We start from the raw sequence: 20,727 nt of genomic DNA, 5'->3' as shown, positions 1-20,727 counted from the left end.
TTCTGTCCGACTAAAGCATTATAATTGTATTATATGTATCATCATATTAGCGTAGTATAAACACTTAACTCGGCAGTCATTCACGCTGGAATCAGCGGATGACGAATACGGTTTGCGTCGCCGTATCCATCTCATTCTCTCCTGATTGACTAAAATGACTAACGTAACAACACACTCACTTATGCCAAGTTGTACAAACGTCTTGAAGGAGACGTGTGTTCAACTATGTTGACATTTAACATAGTCAATGAGGTATCTATCTTGGGGCATATAATCAGATGTCAGATATAAGGAATTCGTATGTATGACGTCTTCATACGTTTAACCGACTATTGCCGTCAGTAATTACATTGCGCTTATGTCAATTACAGTTACAAATTATTATCAGTCGTATTATCAAATTACAATGACAACTGAAATTAATATTAGGCCTAATAAAGTTAATTTAATTACCTTACCTTTAAATATTATTTTATTACTTTTCAATTAAATTACAATTACACTAGCTTGTCGTCAAACAGCACTATTGTAAGGTGTGGCTTAGACAAGGATGCCGGCTAGTCTGTTTTTTTTTTTTTTTTTTTCTCTCTCTCTTCCTTGCTCCAGATTCAACCATATCACTTGGTCTCGGCTAATGTTTTTGTCCCTAGTTAGCATATTAATGAATATCTGGATACTTAACTTATGGAACGAAGTCATTCTGTTCGTCTTACGATGTAATTTAAGACCAAAATTTGACTGATACGTCTCATTGGAAGCTAGTTTTCCCTCGGGTTAGATGGCGTTAAATTTAGGATTCCGTTCGTTTTTCACTCGTTTTCATAGGTATTACGAACCTTACACTTTATATACTTTATTAATCCTTTGTCTGTGTAAAAAACAACAGTAATGAGCTCTCATGCTATTAGTTTTCTTTTACCACGGCTGCGTTTGAATTCATACAAAAGCTCGGGACTTCTGTCCAGGTTGCTGATGCACGTAATTTTGCCTTATTAGCTTCAGCTGCATTTATAACATGAATACAGTAATTACCGTCGCACGCGGATGAATACAATAACGGATGTTTCTATCGGATTCGATTACTGTCACCACACCTGATCAATACAATAGTGATGTTATAGGAGTCGATCGCATTAACAACAAGTTCTCGTTTGGTTGTTCATAGCTGTACGGAGTTAGACGAGTATATTATCGTTAAGATAATACCCTTTTAACTTAGAAGAGGGTGCAATTTACGGAGGTGGAGATGTTAGACGATTGTAATTTCTCTCTCTCTCTCTCTCTCTCTCTCTCTCTCTCTCTCTCTCTCTCTCTCTCTCTCTCTCTCTCACTTCCCTGATTTTATATTTCTCTTTATCCTAGACGATTGTATTTCTCTCTCTCTCTCTCTCTCTCTCTCTCTCTCTCTCTCTCTCTCTCTCTCTCTCTCTCTCTCTCTCTCTCTCTCTCTCTCTCTCTCTCTTACTTTTCTGATTTCATATTCTCTCATACTATTTTCCATGCTCTCCTAACACTGGACTCATTGTGCAAACAGAGGTTTTTTCTTCCTGTCACACCTTTCAAACTTTGTCAATTTCCCTTCAGCGCTGACTGACCTCATAGGTCCCAATACTCGCCTTTGGCCTAAATTCTATTTTTAAACCCAACAATCTTGCTGTCTGAGTTAGTATTTAAAGTAGGGAGCGAATATTAGGAATATGTATAAGTTATTCATGATATGATATATCACGAGAGGATTTTAAGTATTAGGACAGATAGGAAGAACATGTTCTGGGTTATCTGAGGGTATTCTTCCAAGTGCCAACCAGGCAGAGTACAGACAGGCAGGTACAACACTACAAGAGAGGACATCACTGTGATCTACGACACCGTCACAGACGCACCGATGGACATGGTTGTCTCCTCCGTACATGAGAGGCCTAAGGCCACATGGGAGGTCTTCAGTTTCCCTCCATACATGAGAGGCCGAGAGCCACATGGGAGGTCTTCAGATTCCCTCCATACATGAGAGGACGAGAGCCACATGGGAGGTCTTCAGTTTTTCCTCTACTCAGTGAGGCACATAGCCAGCTGAGAGGAAACAGGTTTGTATCCCTCCCGCACTCAATGAGTTTTGACCTTGGGTAGAGGGTGCAGGGAGTTTTTTTCCCTCACATGGGAGATTAGTTTGGACAAGTGACAAATGAACTTGAGACTGACCCGCGTACTCAATTATATTGACTGAACTGGTACAGTGGAGGGCCGAGTAGATTTGATTCCCCACCTCCAAATTAATGTTGTTAATCGGGCTTATTCAGGTGTTCAGGGGGTGTATTGCAATATGAAGTTTTTATTGTAAAAACTAATATTGTAATACCTACCTGAACACCTGAATGATTCCCACCCTCCCTCCCCTCTCATACAGTTATTGAGTTTATGATTGACGTGAGAGGGCAGGTGTGACCGGCCCGTGAGGCAGGGCTATCAGCGGTGGGCTGGTAAACTAGGTAACGAGGGTGTTTGCCAGGAGATTGGCAACACTGATCGTTTATTTTAACCAAAGATTTGGTAAATTTTTAATAAATGATGGTTCGGGCTGGTAAGTGACCAGGGCTTATTCAGATGTTCAGGTAGGTATTACAATATTAGTTTTACAATAAAAACTTTCATTTTTATTCTCGTTTCTTCCATCATACTTTCCACCCTCTCCTAATAATTGTTTCATAATGCAACTTCGACGTTTTCCTCCTGTTCGTTACCTTGAAAACCCCCTTTGATCTGTTTTTCATAAGTGCTGAATGACCTCTTAGTTTCCAGTGCCCTGTCCTAAATCTTATATTCCAATTCCTTGCCATGTTTTCTTTAATAAAAAAGAAATAGAAAAAAAGGTATAGAGCACCAAAATCCTTGGTTTAAAAATTGTAATTTCTCTGTTAACGTATACTCTCCTTAAGAGAAAGATATACGTTGCAATGTGCTTCGTATACTATTGTGAAGAGAAACCTTAAAGAATAACTATCAGTTCTAAAGAAAAATACAGTATTATTAGGTCTTCCATACAATCTTCACTAATACTCAAGAAGCGAGTGAGACAAACCGAACTATGTAACATACAAATAGAGCCCTGAAGTTGTAAACATTTGAGGAGTTAAGCATTTACTGCTATGTCTGCGGAGTGTTTTCACCACTACTGGTCATTTCAGATGTTACTGTCTACATTGAAAAGCCCCAGTGTGACGCTGCTCATGGCACGTGCATGAAACCCACAGCCTGGAGTACTTGTAACGGTGCAATTGACAGCTCTGCCTGCTATGGCACAAACTGTGCTTGTTGCAAGCCAGGAGGTAAGTTTGGAGAGCCTTCAAGTAGACGAAGGATAAGGTTATAGAGAACACCTAAAAGAGGGTACACAGGTATACATATGTGTACTTGTTCAATTTATAGGTGCTCCTTTGGTGGAATTCTACACTTCGGGTATCACCTGTCTGTCGGTCTATTTACATGTGTATTCAAAATCTTATTGTTTATAGTTTAAATTTAATTTACACTTCCTTGTATAGATTAAGTAATTGAATATTCTAATTTTAAAAAGATCTCTATTTTATTGCCTTTAAGCAGAGGATTTTGAACTTTGCAAATGCTTTCAAGAATAAACATTTTATTAGTTTTGATTTTAAATTAGCATTATATTCCCTGTCATGATGTATTCTAAAAGGATGAAATAAAAGAAGGAATGGTTGTCAATTTTGGTGAAAATGGAGAAAACTTTCCGTGGTTGCATCACAGCATATCCCATGAGCTACCAGTTAGAAATCAAAACGAAAATCAGGGTTTTTCTAAATTTGAAGTGAATTAGAACTGGCTATTTGTGTTGTCAGTGACAGTATTCAACAAGGCAGATTTTAGGTCTTTTAAATCCCCAAACATGACTTAAGATTCTTCGAAATGTTCACTGCTAACATCTAATGGCGTTTCCATTTTGGTGTGTTTAGTGCTGCTCAAATTCCACAATGCATAGAGAATCCTTCAAAGATCTGTCATTGCATTGGCATTGTAATAATTATTATGTCGATGTGTCCTCAGCTTGTACACCAAAACCCATCTGTTTGGACAATGAAGGCTACTGCTTCGACACCACGAGTAATCACACTTCCTGCGGAACTGTCTATGCCGATGGGTGTGATGGACTGAACTGTGCTTGCTGTTTCACAAGTAAGTGGCTTCACATAGCAGTTATTTCTTTTCCCTCTGGGACAGATGTGCTATTACCAATCCTTTCCCTGTGGCCGTCCCAGTACCCACTTTTGTTGTCGTCACGCGCCTAGTTTACCCAAAGCTGCACAGCAGCATCTATATAGTAAGACTGCTTTTGTTCATAAAACAGAAAACATTTTCATCCATTCTTATATATATAACATCTTTTACTGTATCTCCGTTCTCATTCTCTTTCTTCCATCTTACTATTCACCCTCTCCTAACAATCGATTCATGGTGCAACTGTGAGGTTTTCTTTTTACACCTTTCAGACTTCTTTTCTGTTAATTTCCATTTCAACACTGAATGACCTCGTAGGTCCCACTGCTTGGCCTTTGGCCTAAAGTGTATATTCCATTCTATTCTATTTTATTCTGCATACATAATATATACTGTAGCTCAAAATGGATTCCTGTCGACAGAAGCATTTTCAATATAGAGGGAATTATTTCCCAACATTCCATACACATAACATTAGTGACATTATGGCAATCTGTCTTTTCAGATCCTGATAACTGTGTTGAATTACCTGAATGTGGAGGAGGCAGCTGGAGATGTGTCCAAGATGGTGACTGGGGAACTTGCTATGGCTTGGCTGAACCAGCAGGTTGTTTTGGAAACAATTGCACATGTTGCAAGGGTGAGTCACATGAACTACAGTAGAAGAACGGGTACTATATTTTTTTTGCAGAATTTGTTTATAAAGCATACATTCATGCATCTATCTGTTTATCCAATCTATCTATCTGCTTATCTATCTTATCTATATGTGTGTCTATGTAGATACTATGCATTTATATAGTTTTCATGTATATGACTATTTTAATGTTATTAACCATTTTATTTGAAATTTAGAGCTCATGATAATGCTATCAAAATGACACACACATATGATGCAATATATATATATATATATATATATATAGATATATATATATATATATATAAATAATATACATATACGTGTATATATTATATATTATATATATATATATATATATATATATATATATATATATATATATATATATATATATATATATATATATATATATATGTATAGAGATATAATATATATATATATATATATAGATATATATATATAAAATGTGTGTGTGTGTGTACACGTGTGATAAATTGCTTTGTAGTACATACAATATACATTCAGTTTAAAATGTTAAAAAAATAGTATTACTCAATAGTTCCCTATATTGGTTAAAGTTTCTTAGTTTGTGCGCTTTTCTGTAACTTACTCTCCGATGTTTATATAGGTAATTTAATTATCATTTATTTGAACTTAAGCCAAAACAGGAATGACAGTACACAGAACCATAGATATAGATAAGAGAGATTAAACACCGTACAACAGCCAAGGCAGTCTGTGACGTACACTGCCTGGCACCATTGCTGTGTGATAATTCTTATGTAAACATTAGCGCAAACCCATACATCTTATGGGGAAACCCTATACTCTTTAAAACATGTTTTCTCAGATCTCCACCAAGACTGTCAAATGATTTATACACCATATACTATATACTCTATGTACTGTATGCAGAAGTAAAAATATTTAATTTTGGTGGTATATTTCTTCTACAGTTAAGCCATAAAGTTTTGTAGATATGGCAGCTACAATATGGTTATTTTCTCAGCAGTCTTTAATGAATGGTAAATTGAGGCCGCCACTCGAACAACCGTCTATCTGCAAATTTTCGGATTTTGAGTTATACATACTTTCAAATCCAGCAACTCTTCTTCTATATACTAGTGTTTAGAAATTGTAAAAAAAATATGTTTTTCACGTTCATAATCTAGAGAGACTGAGAGTAACTAGAATTATAAATACGTAATATTTGAGAGTTGTTATTCGAGTGAAAGAGCCTGGGATGAAAATGAATCGAACAACAGTATATCTGCAAAATTTGCAGATAAGCGGTTATTTGATGGAAAAGGAGCCCGGATAATGTTCTGTCGAACAAAACGTTATCTGCATGCGTCCACCAATGAGGTTCTTTGATTTGGTATGACGTCATATTTAAAGGGCACTTAGTTTGGCTGTCAAGTTCTCGTGTTCCATGGTTTACCTTATAATTTTCATTAAGCATTGTTTCTGACAAAAATAACAGTTATTGTGATCATCAACTATGGGTAGAAAGCATAAGGAATCAAATAAAATTGAAAACAACTCATTAGAATGTAGTACTCAGTGGGAAAAGAATAATGTGAGTGCACACGTAATTACTCCTCGGTCTTTTTTTGGTAAAAAAATACCTTCCAAACAGTATACCTTACTGTACTTTAAAATCTATTAGCCTATCATTACTGTACCCAATATTGGATAGTCAGATGTGTTAAATGGGGAAAAAAAGTTAGTCATGCTCTTTTTTTAGGCATAATTATGTGTAATACAAAAAAATGGTGCTAGTAAATCTTGCATCCTACCATGCTTTTAGGGCTATAGAATGCTTTAACACATATTTTTTAGGTATGTAGTTATGTGATTGCACCACGTAGGCCTACTATGAATGATGACCAAAGACGTGTCATAAGGAGAGTTTCATGGCTGAATAATTTTACAGACCATTCTTATACAATAGTTTTAATTTTATATTTCTTCTTCCCATCATTATATAATTTATACTAGTTTTTAATCATTTAGGTTTCTAAAATCTAGGCTAATATAATGTTGAAGAAAAAAAATGACATCATACCATTCATAATTATCACTTATATATGCATTCCAATGTTGACAAACTTTGGTTTTTTGCAGTTATAGTGTTGTTTGAGGTACAGTTTGGATAGACAGATAACATTTACACACATATTTGTAAAGAACATGCTTTTAGCTTCATTTTGAAAAAAAGAATGATGTCATAGCATAAATAATAACGGAAATATGATAACGTAAACATTGCAAAACTTCAATCGCATTTTTCTCCGATTTCTGTTTTGTGCAGATAGACGGTTGTTCGAGTGGTGGCCTCAATTATCTTTGCAGCTTTTACCAATGACAATGTGTACTACATGTAGAAATAAAAATTTTAATTTGTCTGCTGTACTAGTTTGTATACACTTGCGCAATATAGTTGACCAATTTGTCGACGTTATTTGCCTTTCTTTCCACCATAAATGTACAGTCTTATTTACTTTAGAGGCAGAACTAATTATCGTTAAAATTCAGCAGAGTCCTCTCCATACCAGGTTTGAGAACTTATTGTTAACATGTACTAAATAGGCTAAAGTACCGAATAGCCACGTGGTGGCCACCTCTACCATAGCACGACCACCTTCTTGAAAATTGAAAATTACGGCATTGATTTGTGACTTGAGAGAAAACACTTACTTCAAGAGGAAATTAGAGGTCTTGCGGTATTACTTCGACGGACGCTGGGGTTACAGGTCATGTTGAAGTACTTTTTCGGGAAGGAGGTCACGCTACGGTAGAGGCTGGCCATTCGGTATTTTACCTTTACACTACCATAACATTTCATTAATACTTGAAACTGCAGCAGGCCTGGATCTAGGCCTCATGCTACTAGCCTATGTACATTGTTGTAGTCAAGTAGTAGGAAACACAGTCAGGCATAACCATTGTTGTATGGACTGATGGTGACCCTACATGCCACTGACTTTTCAGGTAGAATTCAGCACACTGAACCACTTTTATTCTATACAATTCATCATTTCGAATGATATTTTACAATCTGTAGGCACATACCACGGATAAACAACACCCCTGCTTTAATAAAAAGCTTATTACAGCATTCATTACGTATTTTATTAGATAAAAAGCAGGAGTGAAGTTGACTGCGATCTAACACTGTTTACTTGAGGTTATTTCAACAGTCATAAAGATTCTCATGAATGAAAATAGGTCTCTTATTTGTGAAATGTGATCCACTGCTCTTTTGTGAACTTGTTCAGAGTTGATGACCCAGCATTACCCACCAGAAGTGGCTTTTTTGCTGCTGGTCTTTACAGGTGATACTGATGCCATCTCTGGCAGTCATCACATAACAATGGTTCCTTATGTGCACGCGATTGTCGCTTTTTTGTCTAGTCTCTCCTCTCTATATCTTATGTTACAAACCTAAAAAGAAATTTTGTATGTCAGTGTCATATATACATTTTTTATGACTGCTGCAATGATCCAGGATTGAATGCAATAATATGAATAATGCGAAATGATGATAATATATACTTGAAGAAATGATTATCTTCCCTCAGATTGTACCCCTAATGCCCAGTGTACTGCTAATCAAGGCTATTGCTACAATGGTACGAGTAGCTACACGTGCACAGGTACCATCTAGGAACAAGGATGTGGGGAGGCTGCATGTCACTGTTGTATAAATGGTAGGTCACTTCACTGATGCTTCCTTTTCTTTGTAATTGAAGTAGCAGTTTCTCATTTGTTAAGAATTTCATATCTTTATTTTTCAAACACTGGAACCATTAAAATTTTGGTTAATCAGTTGTATAGTTTTTGTACTTAGGTTCTTTTGATGTCTGAAGTTAGTATAATTACTTTGTTTTTCTACAAAGGTTAAGCTGGAATGTCACACAGTCTTCTGCATAAAGCCTATCATTCTTAAACCATATTGGACACAAATCTCAATGTATGTATTCTATATACAAGTCAATTCTTGCAGTGTATTCCTAAGGAGTAGCTGTGTTGGTGCAATTGAATCATGACTGCCTTGGAGATGACTGTACCTGTTGCCATCCAACAGGTAAGCCTCAAAAGGAAGATCACTTAAATACAAACCTCCAAAGGAAGGGTACAATCAATGAATGTCCTGTACATCATGACAAAGTTTTCTTTTATAGAGATGATCCTCAGTTGTGATACGTTTACCTATCCATGTGGCCAGTATCATAGATGTTTAATGTAGGTACAACAATATTACTCTGATATAATTAGAGAACTTTATTGTAAAAGATCTCTCTTACTTGTATCACAACTAGAATCTACATTGTGCACAGAACTGTAAGGCTACAAAATATCTATGAATTTCAAGTGTAAAATGTTTGCCATTCTGTTTGTTAATATGTAACACAATTGATGAATTACAACAAAGCAAACAGTTACAAACTCTTAACAACAATAAAGAGAAACTGCAGTATCTGGATCAGAAACATATCTCTTAAAGCATAGAAAGAGACTCAAAATGGAAGACGTAAAAATACAGATACAAAACTTTAAACATCAATCCCTCGCCTTTCAATATTGTTTGTAAAATAATCATTATTATATATGTATATTTTCATTATTTTTCGCTATGCAGTTTTTTAGCTACTCTTTCATTGTTTAACATCACAGGCCTTCTTGAAGCACTCAACACAAAGTTTTTTTCTAGCATTTGATTGAAACAACAGATTTAAAAGACATCAGAATCCTCTGCTAAGTAATTGTGTAAACATCTCACTGTGCCAAATTAGATTGTGTGAAGTAGGAAAAGTTACCCAAACTGATGAGCACATTAAAATGTAAAATTTCTTAAAGCTGTTTCAGGATGTTCCAAAACCCATATGTTCAGACAATAATGGTTACTGCTTCAGTACGAATAGCAGCCATGTATGCAATGGTATCACTTATGACGAAGGGTGTGATGGACCAAATTGTGCTTGTTGTTTCATGGGTAAGTGGCTTTATTTTGCATCTGCAATAATTTCTTTCACTTGTTGTTAGGCTCAAGCACCAGGAATCTTATAAAGAGCCATTTCCCTTTGGTTCTCGGGTTATAGTATGTATGTACATTTTCACAAAGTCTTCGTAAGGAGTAAATTTTTCTGATAAGATTCAGTTCTGGTTATTTTATCCACTACAGTTGCAAGGGAGCATTTATAGAATAGCATAAGAATAAGCATAAGACCTTGTTTTCTTTCAAAAAATATAAAAAATCTCATTCATATTGTTAAGATTAACTGTGAATGACTTTCTTGAGACAAAACAAAATTGATAATATGCATGGATGTTCTTCACTGCATTCAGAAGATTTTGTCAAAATGCATGTTACATAATGTATTATTAATTCAGTTTATACTCTGTGTATTGTTGATATCACGTATGTTTTATCATTCCAGATCCTGATAACTGTGTTGAATTACCTGAATGTGAGGAGGACAGTGGGAGAATGCGTGAAAGATGATGACTGGGGAACTTGCTATGGCTTAGCTGAACCAGCAGGTTGCCTTGGAAACAATTGCACTTGTTGCAGGGGTGAGTCGCATAAAGAACAGTAGGAGAACTTGATATATTTTTTGCTCAGTTGTTTATAAGGCATAGTTTCATATAGTATTCTAGGTAATGAAAGTTTTTATGAAAAACCTTTTATGTAATATTGGAAGCACATGCAAAAGAAGATTTATAGTATATAGCACATAATATAATTGTAGGTTTAAACTTCTGGAACAGTATTATGCAGTAGCAGTTGTTACCTATATTTTCTGAAAGTTCCTTGCTGCTTATGTTTTTAACTTGCTCTTTCATATTTATATTGAGTTAACTTTATCGTCATATTATAAAAAAAAAACAGTAAGGTCAATACACAGAACCTCTCATGTTACAACCAAACTAAATTTTTGTATGTCTGCATTATATGTAAAGTGATAATTCCTTCAAGGATGAGGGCTTAATTGTACAAATATGAATAACTTTAAATGATGATTAACGTTACATAAAGAAATGTTTATCTTCCCTCAAACTCTCAGATTGTACCCCTAATGCCCAGTGCATTGCTAATCAAGGCTATTGCTACAATGGTACGAGTAGCTACACGTGCACAGGTACCATTTACGAACAAGGATGTGGGGAGGCTGCATGTCACTGTTGTATTAATGGTAGGTCACTTCACTGATGCTTCATTTTCTTTGTAATTGAAATAGCAGTTTCTCATATGTTAAGAATTTCTTATCTTTATTTTTCAAACACTGGAACCATAAAATTTTGGTTAATCAGTTATATAGTTTTTGTACTTAGTGTATCATTAACATGATAAACTTTATAATACTATAAGGATATATTTGTTTAAAAAATGTTGATATGGGTTGGAGCGAGTTGTAACTTATTGCGCATCTGGAATATCTTTTGTCTTACCCATATCTCAGTGTCGCACGGTTAGCGGGCGAAGTGCCGTAAAATTTGCTAACCACTCTGGTACTGCCTATTGTGTTGAGTGGTGGTGGCGGGTGGTGGCAGGTGTTATTCTTGTAGATGTAGACCCAAGAATGAAGTCGGTGACATATAAGGCTGGCAGGTGATGGGATATTTGTGTTTGGCAATCTCCTACTGGGGTTCAAGGCCTGTGATAGTTAGGCCATTGAAGTGATTGCAATACAGTGTATTATGGATGTTATATATTTCAGTTGGAATTGCCCTTATTGGTAATTGGATTCTATGTATATATACAGTAATGTTTAATGATATGAGTACATTTAATTTGATGCAGAGTGCTTTAGTGGCTACAGTACCATAATTTACAGTGGTATTTATTTACATTGCTATAAACATAGTTATTGTTAGAAATATACATATCAATATGGGTTGTTCATGTACATTACTAGAAGGGTTGTATTAAGGACAAATATTTTTTTTGATAGTTAAATCGGGAAAATTAGGGAAAATTCAAAATTTGTATAGCTGGTTGTACTGTGTTATTTTTTATTACATGGAATATATTTTTATACATTCAACTTACCTGTCAGATATATACTTAGCTTTAGACTCCGTCGTCCTGACAGAAATTCAAATTTCGCGGCACACGCTACAGGTAGGTCAGGTGATCTACCATCCTGCCGCTGGGTGGCAGGAATAGGAACCATTCCTGTTTTCTAATTCAGATTTTTTCTGTCGCCGGTACTGTCAACATTGTTGTTGGTACATTCTGGCTGGAATTCTTTTTTCATCGCAATTGATCTTCTTGACCGACTTTTGGTGACGCACTTGGATCGTTGTATTGGCATACGCTATCGTGGACTGTTTCTTGAACTTGATTTTGGATTTGTTTCCGATACGTAATACAAACCATCGGTCCTTTAACATAAAGGAAGTAGCTAGCGGCAGCTGGAACGGTCGTAAGCTTCGAACAAGGGGGGAGAACGGTAGTTAACTGCTTGTCCGACAGTCGCGCGCCGCGCGACTGGGAGGTAAACAATCACTTTTGCTTTCGGCCGCGGGTGGGAAGGACGTGTTCGTCATCGCTCTCTGAACCAACTTCATCGTCGTATGCTTTGTTTATATTGTGTTTTCTACTAATGGTTTGTTTGACTTGAAAAATGAAACTGTAGTAACACTTGTTTTGTCATTTTCATTACTTAATTGTGAACCAACATGGAGTTATCGCCGTAGATGCGGCGATTTCCTCTCTTTTCATGAATTGAACCCTTGAATTATGTCTCGGTGCCGAGGGCGGGCGCGCTCGCTCCGAGTCATGTATTTTGGGCGAAAGTGCGTAATTGAGAAATGTAAGTACTCTTTTCATTATATTTTTGCCCTGTGCGTTCGTTACCGAGAGTGTGATTGCGCTCGGCACGAGCCTTTTAATTTTGTATAATAGAATGCAATGAAAGTGGATTCGCAATTGCAATATTCTTTCATTTTCATTTATTTATTTGCATGAAATTTAATTTGGATCAATTTTCGTTCTTACCCGGGAATTGATCCTTACGATTTTTTTTTTTATGTGAAAATGAAATCGCAAGTGCAGTATTCTGTTTCATTTTCATATATATTTTATGATAGCATCATATTATTGGATCAAGTTTCCGTTCTTACCCGGGAATTGATCTTTTCCCCTTTAAGTTCTATGAAGTGAATCGCAAGGGCAGTATTCTGTTTCATTTTCATATTACTTTTCACTGCTGTGCGGGGGTAGGGGAAGCGAAGGTCTGCCAGGAGTCGTCGGAAAGCTCTCCCGCGACTCCCTTGGTATCCGATTCTTCGTCTTCCTTCCTGCCCCCCGCTCAGCTTCTTCGTTGTATTTTGTATTTGGGGTCTTCCTTGCGTTCGGGGTGGGGCATGTCTTCCCCCCGTGCGTGAGGGAACCCCTCTTACTAATCTATCTATGTTACCGCAGGTGCTACATCCGTGGAGACGACCTTGGACAGGTATGGACCACCACCGCTGAGGCAGGGCGTGCCTAGCATCCACGGGCTGCTGCAGCGTCTAGCGAGGTCTTGGGCGGTCTCCACTACTACCACGGCCGCTTATGCTGCTCCCCCCCTCCTGGTCTAGACTCCCCATGCTGTGTCGATGACGCCGTCTGCTGCTACTAGGGCCGCAGCCAGTACCGAGGTGGGGTTGCCGCCGCCGCCTGTTTTCTTCGTGTTGCCTGCCCCATACTTCCGCTGTTCCAGCAGCTCGCCCCTGGACCGGCCGCCAGGACCCAGGTTCCGCTGGCTGCCGATGATTCTACGAGGCGATCGCTGGGCCTGCCGTACCTGCTGCTGATGTGATTCCCGCTGTTGGCTTGGCTGTCCCTTCTGGGTCTACCTGCTGCCGCTGTTCCTGCCGCTCCTGAGCTGGTTGCTGTTCCTGTCGCTCCTGGTTCCTGTGCCTGTCCATGCTGGTCCTGCCCACGGTGTGTCTTCCCCAGTCCCAGGTCCTTCCGACAGGTGCAGTCGGGCCGTGTTGCTTCGGCAATAGCCCCGGCTCCGGCCTGGATGGAGGACCTGACGACTGTCCTGCGTGAGCTGACGAGGAGGAGAAGAGGAAGCTGTCATCTTCGTCTTCATCGTCTGCTGCTGCCTCTTCCCCTTCGACTTCTAAGGCCCATAAGCCGAAGAAGAAGAAGGCTGCCTTCCCCCCTAAGAAGTCTCCTTCGGGAACTTCTAAGGGCCCGTCCCACCCCCGGCCCCCCGTGGGACGGGGTAATTCTGCTGGTCCTCCTGCTCCTTTCGGGAGCGGGGCCCGTTCTCCCCTTCCGTAAGGAAGAGATAAGACGGGGACCAGAGGAGTATCGGTTAGCTCTGGTACTTCCTCGCCTGGTGCTAGCGGCGATGCCGCTACGCCAGGTTTTCCGGCTCGGTCTCCGCTCGTTCGCGACGAGATCCCGAGTGTACGTTCTCCCTCGGGGAGACCGTGCAGCCAAGTTTCGGCGCCAGAGTTCGCTCGGCGCCAAGACGCGGCACGGAGCAGAAGGCTGGTGAGAGACGCTCAGGTGACTCTGCCAGGCCAGCGGTCGCTCTTGCAGCGACCAGCTGGTAACCCGGGTTTTCCCCCCTAAGAAGGCTCCTTCGGGACCTTCTAAGGGCCCGTCTCGCTGCGGCGATTCGGGGAGCTCTTCTGCTGGTCCTCCTGCTCCCTCGGGAACAGGGCCCGTCTTTCTTCTACCAAGGAGAAGAAGACGGGGACCAGAGGAGTACCAGCTTTCGGCTGGCACTTCCTCGCCTGGTTCTAGCGGTTCTGCCGCTAAACAGGATCCGCCTCGGCTTCTCGTTAGCGAGAAGTACGAGTGGACGGTCCTCCGCGGGAGACCGTCCAGCCAAAGTCTTGACACTCGAGCTCGCTCGCCGCCAAGACCGAAGCGCGGAGCAGAAGACTGGCGAGTGTCGTGCAGACGACTCTCGCTAGGCCAGTGGACGCTCTCGCAGCGACCAGCTGGCTGCTCGGGTTGACGTGACGGTCCGCTGACCAGCCACGGGTTGAGGCGAGGAAGGGGTCCCGCGGTCGTCGGTACCAGCCACGGCTGGTACCAGCGGCTCGACGCGCCCGAGAGGACGCTCGCCGGTCTCACCGCGACAACGAGCCTAGCAGTCACCTGACGCCGCTCCCATCGGGACCGGAACCGGAGACGGTAACCACACAGCTCGCCTGACGCTAGAGATCAGCGTCGACGTTCTCAGCCGAGCCTCTCGCCCCAGGCGAGCGGCAAGGCTAGGCCTGCTGCTCGATCGCCACTGCGGGTGGACGATCAGCAGCAGCCCTCCAAGCACGCTGGTCCTGCCAGCGAGCTAGGGGGGAGCGTCAGGTCTGCCTCTCCTGTACCTTCAAACCTCCTCGGGCTACACCGGGAGGGAGCGAGGTACCTATGAGTGATCGCAAGAGGTGCGCCGCTCGCGGATCCCGCTATGACGCCGTATGGACCATGCACGGTTCTAGGACCGACCAGGACATACGCGCAAGTAGCTGGAGGCGACCGTCAGGGGTCTGCCGCTGTTCCTCCTTCTGAAGGAGGAGTATCTCGGGATCTGTTCTTGTTGGAGGACTGGACGGTCCTACTCCGCAAGACACGGTTACTCCCGAGATACAGAGGAATTTGCAGAAGTCATTAAGCTGATTCGTCAGCATAATGACCTTGCGGAAGGATTGCCGCTCCCACCAGCAGAGCCCACGTCTCTGCTCGAGTCGTTTTGGGGCCCGAGAGGGAACCCAAACCGACAGTGGGTCTGCCGCGATCGGAACTTGCCGATTCTGTCTCGAACCAGAGTCTCTCGTCTCCGGACAAGAAGGCTCTCTCAGTTCTGGCCGGTCGATCAAGCTACTTCTTCCACCTCCTCTACTGCGACAGCGGCGTTTCTACGTGTCTTCGGACACCGTATTTGAATACTCCTTCGGTCCTCCTGAGAGGTTTCGACCTCGACGAGGACTGGAATGAGTCGGAGGCGGTATCGGCTCTCTCCTGTCAGGTGTCGATCAGCCCCACCCAGACGACGTTCACAGTGGCGGCAGACCCTTACCTACAGTGAGAGTCGTAACCCTCCGCGGGGAAAACGTTTTCTCCTGACGATACGTTTTCCCAGACTCTGAGAGGCCATCGCCGCAAGGCGATGGCTGTTCCTACTCTTCTCCAACTGCTAGTTCCACTGGGAAGGCGAGCGAGTATCCAATTCCTTCCCCCATTCCCTCTCTTCCTTACGGTTACGAGGGAAAGGGGAGGGATCCTACAGAGATTTCTCTGTAGGATCCCACGTTCGGGACTGCACTACCGGGGGGACCTTCGGGTCCTACCTGACGTAAGCCCCGTCGTGAGGAGAAATCCTGCCCCATTCTCGATTTCTACGGGAAATCGAGAGGACCACCAGCCGATATCGTTTGACGAATTCGGTGGGGGTTTCGCAGACTGCTTAGAATTCTACGGAATTTCTAACGCATTCAGTGTTCGAGTTTTACGATCTCCAAACACTTACGCGAGACCACGGTCCAAAGTGAGCGAGACGAGAATCCCCGATATACACGTAATCGGAACCTCGCCTATGCTCGAATTCCTGGAATTTCTAGCATTGGGAAGAAGACTGCTGCTGAAGAAACTATCTCACAGTAGGCGACCAACCTGGACTAGAGAAGATCGGACGGGAATATCCAGTTTGGCTTGAACTATCGTCTTAGTATTCTGTTCACCATTGAAGCTTTCCTTCGAGGAAGACTTCTCCTTCACTCTCTTTGATAGAGATCGAAGGTGGTCGATCTCCAATCCTTATTTTGTTTTCTTGAAGGAAAGAATTTAGGATGGAGATCGTTGTTCAGAATCCTACAAATATACTACGTATATTAACCTCGCGACATGATTCTACTAAGCAGTTGAATTGTCCGAGGGGTAGGCGCAATATCCTAGTTAATCTACGGATTGCGACTTATAAGAGAAGTATTCTAATTGAACTGCAACTCGGGTTGCCTGCAACCAGGATGTTTTGCATTTGCATTTCAGTTTTCATAGTACTTATGGTTTTGTCACGACAACACCATTTCAACTTTTTATATTTACCGAAATTCGTTTTCGCCTAAATATAATTGCTCGAGCATATCTTTATGCTCGGTAGTTCTAGCCGAACGCATTCCTTCGTGGAATAATGGATTACCTGGCAACTCAGGATGACGAGTCAGCGAGAGCTCAGGCTCAACTACTGCGTATTGAACTGCCTGATAGCAGCTCAGTATCAGCTGGGCCTCCGATATGCACGGTCATGTATGTCTCTCTCTGCCCTGCTTTGATTGACTACCGAACCGTATCTCTGCCCAACAATCATGGACTTAGGTCTCTGATTAACGGGGATTCTCGCAATAATGAAGGACCATCTACTGCTGTGACGCTAGATTCCATCGCCTTCGACATTGCGAGAATTTTCAACAGAGATATCTCTTGGACTCTTTCATCTTTCTGTTTTACCGGCCGCACGGTAACAGAAGTCTGTTTACAAGATCTCCGCTTCGCCCCGCTGCAATCGCACTGCGATAATGCGAATGATTTTGCAGACATCTGAGTTTGTCTTCAAAATATCTCTTATTCGTAGGTGTACAATTGTTCATTGTTCAACCGAATTACGAGATGTGTCAGAAGACATCGCCTACTCTCCGACCTGACAGCTCTACTTCCAAATGTTCAGCCCATGAGAAGCAGTTCTTCAGGCGGCTTTCCCCTGTGTTTTCATTACTGAAGAACGCCCCGCTTCCATTGCAACTACGACTTCTCACCGGACAGCAATGAAATAGCGGTTAGCGTTTTCAGTCATTTGTAAGCACAGGTTATGAATCTTGAGAATCCTTCTCTCGATTCATCTGTGAAGACGTAGGTTGCATTCAATATCTACCTTCGTCTTCAACGGTACATAGTGTTGTTTCTCCTTAGCTGAGATTCAACAACCATGAGATGTTTTACCTTCAGGGACCTCGGTCTCTAGAAGGCAATTGACTTTCGCCTGTTGGGCACATGCCTTAAGAGAATCACCACCTCGCTGTCCGGCATTGGTGACAAACAAATACATTATTTGTTTGGTCTCTCGGCATAACCCTTTAAAGGCGAAGGTCACGTGACTTACTCCGGATGCTTTGACAACTTGCCTCCTACCGAACGCAGTCAGTCGGCAGCTGTCAGAGCGCCCGAGTCAGTTACGAACTACGCTGTTGACTTAGTTCGGTTGTTACAGAGCAATCATTACTTCGTTTTAATAGCTTGTCACAGTACCCATACCATTGACACCCACCATGGAGTGTCGGTGTCCTATCCACTACCGAGAACTTCGCTGCATGGGGATAGGAGGATGCGAGAGACTTCCAAACGGACAGACCAGTATGGGTACTGGACATCACCGAAGTAGAGAAGAGGGATAGGTCATGCGACTATTTCCTTCTTTTCCTCTGAGAACTGCATGACTTCTCCTGCGAAGTCAAGCATCCAGGGGATGGGGTTATCCGTGACGCTCGATTTCGTACCGAACTTCGTAGCGAAGACTCAGAACCCTTCGGTCCCTGACGATTGGTTCGAGTCGTTCACAATCCCCTCCCTAATGGACTTCACCGCCTTCGATGCGAAGGAGATGCTGCCTTGTCCGCAAGAACTTCTCCGTGGCGCACGGTACAGAAGGCAGGGGTCTGGTCAACCAGACCACATGCCCTTCTTCTACCTTCGGGATATTGCCCACAGGTCCTTGGATCTTTTTCCTTGGGACCCGTGGTGGCTGCTCAACACGTTGTGTAGCGAACCCAGACCCTCGCAGGCTGAACAGCATCGAGTCCTGGTGTGACCATAAGAATGGATGAGTGAATGAGAGTGTGACTGGCTCCTCTTCCCATCTTTTTCTTCCCCTCTACCTGTGGTTAGAGGGACACGGTCGTCACCCTGCTGGATAAGGACAAGATGCAGGTGACTACTCAACAGAGCCCCATCCTATCCCTTTTCACTAGGATAGGAGCGTATATCCACCCCCACTTCCTCCAACAAGGGGGAGGAAGTGGATGCCAGCTTGAGACAACCCATACTTTATGTTGCCCTCTTGCAAACAGGAACAAGTTCTTGCTTGCTGGTACGAAGAGATACGCTTGCCTCTCTCTTAGTACTCGGCCCAGAGGTCTGACCATTGATCCGTGCGGTGCACACCCCGATCAATCGGACAGAGGCTTGGATCCCTCCCTCGCTCTTACGACCAGGGAGGCATTCCAGGGATGGACGAACACCAGTCTGTTCATCAAAAGACTCAGATTCCTCCCACCAAGAAGTGAGTCTTCCTATTGTTAAAGGACCGATGGTTTGTATTACGTATCGGAACAAATGACAATTTGTCGAAAAATTGCATTTTTCCTAACTATACAAACCTGAGGGTCCTTTACATATAGTTTTTTTTCCCCCCCCCCCCGCCTCATGCCACCCTCACTGCGTATTTTGCATGGGCCAAAAGCAAAAGTGATTTGTTTCGCCGCGCGACTGTCGGACAAGCAGTTAACTACCGTTCTCCCCTTGTTCGAAGCTTACGACCGTTCCAGCTGCCGCTAGCTACTTCCTATTGTTAAAGGACCTCAGGTTTGTATAGTTAGGAAAAATGCAATTTTCGACAAATTGTCATTTTTCTAAGAATGTCTGACTCGAGTGTTGTTGTGAGGTGTGTGAATGAGGGCTGCAGGGTGAGAATGCCGAAAACTTCGGTAGATCCTCACACTGTATGCAGGCGTTGTAGAAAGTATGAATGTTCTTTTGCTAACACCTATAAAGAGTGTGAGAGTTTAAGTGCAGAAGAATGGAAGAATCTTACTTCTTATATGAAAAGGCTAGAAAAGGATAGGCTGAGGAAGGCTTCCAAAAGCCGTAGTAGATCTAGGTCTATGCGAACTACTATGAGATTCAGGGCCTCTGTAACACGGTTTTTTCGCAATAACTTTTATCTATGCATTTCATAAATATAACGCTTATTCAGAATACATATTATATCTACACATAAATTTTGACTGCATTCTGCATTACGTAGGTTGAATAAATTTGGTACTTATAATGTAAAAGTGACTTTTTTTGAAGACGGGCCAACTTACTCAGAGAAAAGGTTTCGAACGCACTCGTTACGTAACTTATGACAGCATTTCTTCCCTCTTTCTCGATGGATGATTGGCTATACGTAACGAAGGCTAAACCTCTGGCAACAATGAAAAACAAATTTAAATACAAGCAAAGCAGCACACCTTTATGAACTCTGAAACCTCTCCACTGATAATTGTCATAATGAACAAACCAACAAAATAAGTTTAATAAATACAAAAACACTTCGATTATTAGTCTAACTCCCAAAATAGGTTTCTAAGAAAATTACAGTCTACTTTATAGGTCACAATCAGATTGACAAGATGTAGGGAATAGTTGGTAATTTTCAAAAACATAGTAGACAAGCTTGATTGATAACTGCTATATCCAATGTCAAGCAATTATTATTTATGGCTATCTACCTATTTACTGAAAAAAAATAGCCGGTACCGTATATTGGCTTTAAACCTTCACCAATAATTATCGTCAAAAAAATGATAACCATGAGGCTCCACCCACTTTTGCCTCGTTATAATTCAGGATAAACACTGAAGGCTACCATGGGCATTGTTGGATTAGAAAATTTAACTTCTGGCTATAAAAACTAATTTCTTTAGTAGTTGTAAGAAGTGCTAAATGATCCTCAAGGATCCCAGCAGTTGGCCTAAACGTTTAATTCATGTATATTACTGCTATACTGTTGCGGCACTACTGCTACAGTAGTATTACTATGCTAGCACTGATACCCCACCCACATCTATGTATCGTTCCG

General features: G+C 41.6%; 1 protein-coding gene across 15 annotated transcripts in view; it reads left to right on the top strand.

The window, feature by feature from the left end:
- The window catches only part of LOC135220022 (uncharacterized), an 875,986-nt gene that overhangs the window by 635,169 nt on the left and 220,090 nt on the right, over positions 1 to 20,727 (top strand). For 5 of the 15 annotated variants that reach the window (XM_064257324.1, XM_064257339.1, XM_064257323.1 and 2 more), the window contains 8 exons: positions 3,183 to 3,323; positions 4,063 to 4,191; positions 4,739 to 4,873; positions 8,461 to 8,589; positions 8,886 to 8,966; positions 9,740 to 9,875; positions 10,321 to 10,456; positions 10,948 to 11,076. In XM_064257324.1, the coding sequence (XP_064113394.1) occupies positions 9,750 to 9,875; positions 10,321 to 10,456; positions 10,948 to 11,076 (391 nt within the window). In that variant the 5' untranslated portion in view covers positions 3,183 to 3,323; positions 4,063 to 4,191; positions 4,739 to 4,873; ... (1 more) ...; positions 8,886 to 8,966; positions 9,740 to 9,749. Of the gene's footprint in view, positions 1 to 3,182; positions 3,324 to 4,062; positions 4,192 to 4,738; positions 4,905 to 8,460; positions 8,590 to 8,885; positions 8,967 to 9,739; positions 9,876 to 10,320; positions 10,457 to 10,947; positions 11,077 to 20,727 lie in introns of all 15 variants that reach the window. The other 10 variants (XM_064257329.1, XM_064257331.1, XM_064257333.1 and 7 more) reach the window with 6 other exon arrangements.

This window comes from Macrobrachium nipponense, chromosome 1 (assembly GCF_015104395.2).
Source record: "Macrobrachium nipponense isolate FS-2020 chromosome 1, ASM1510439v2, whole genome shotgun sequence".
NCBI classification, from domain to species: domain Eukaryota; kingdom Metazoa; phylum Arthropoda; class Malacostraca; order Decapoda; family Palaemonidae; genus Macrobrachium; species Macrobrachium nipponense.
This window is presented reverse-complemented; position numbering and strand designations above follow the sequence as displayed.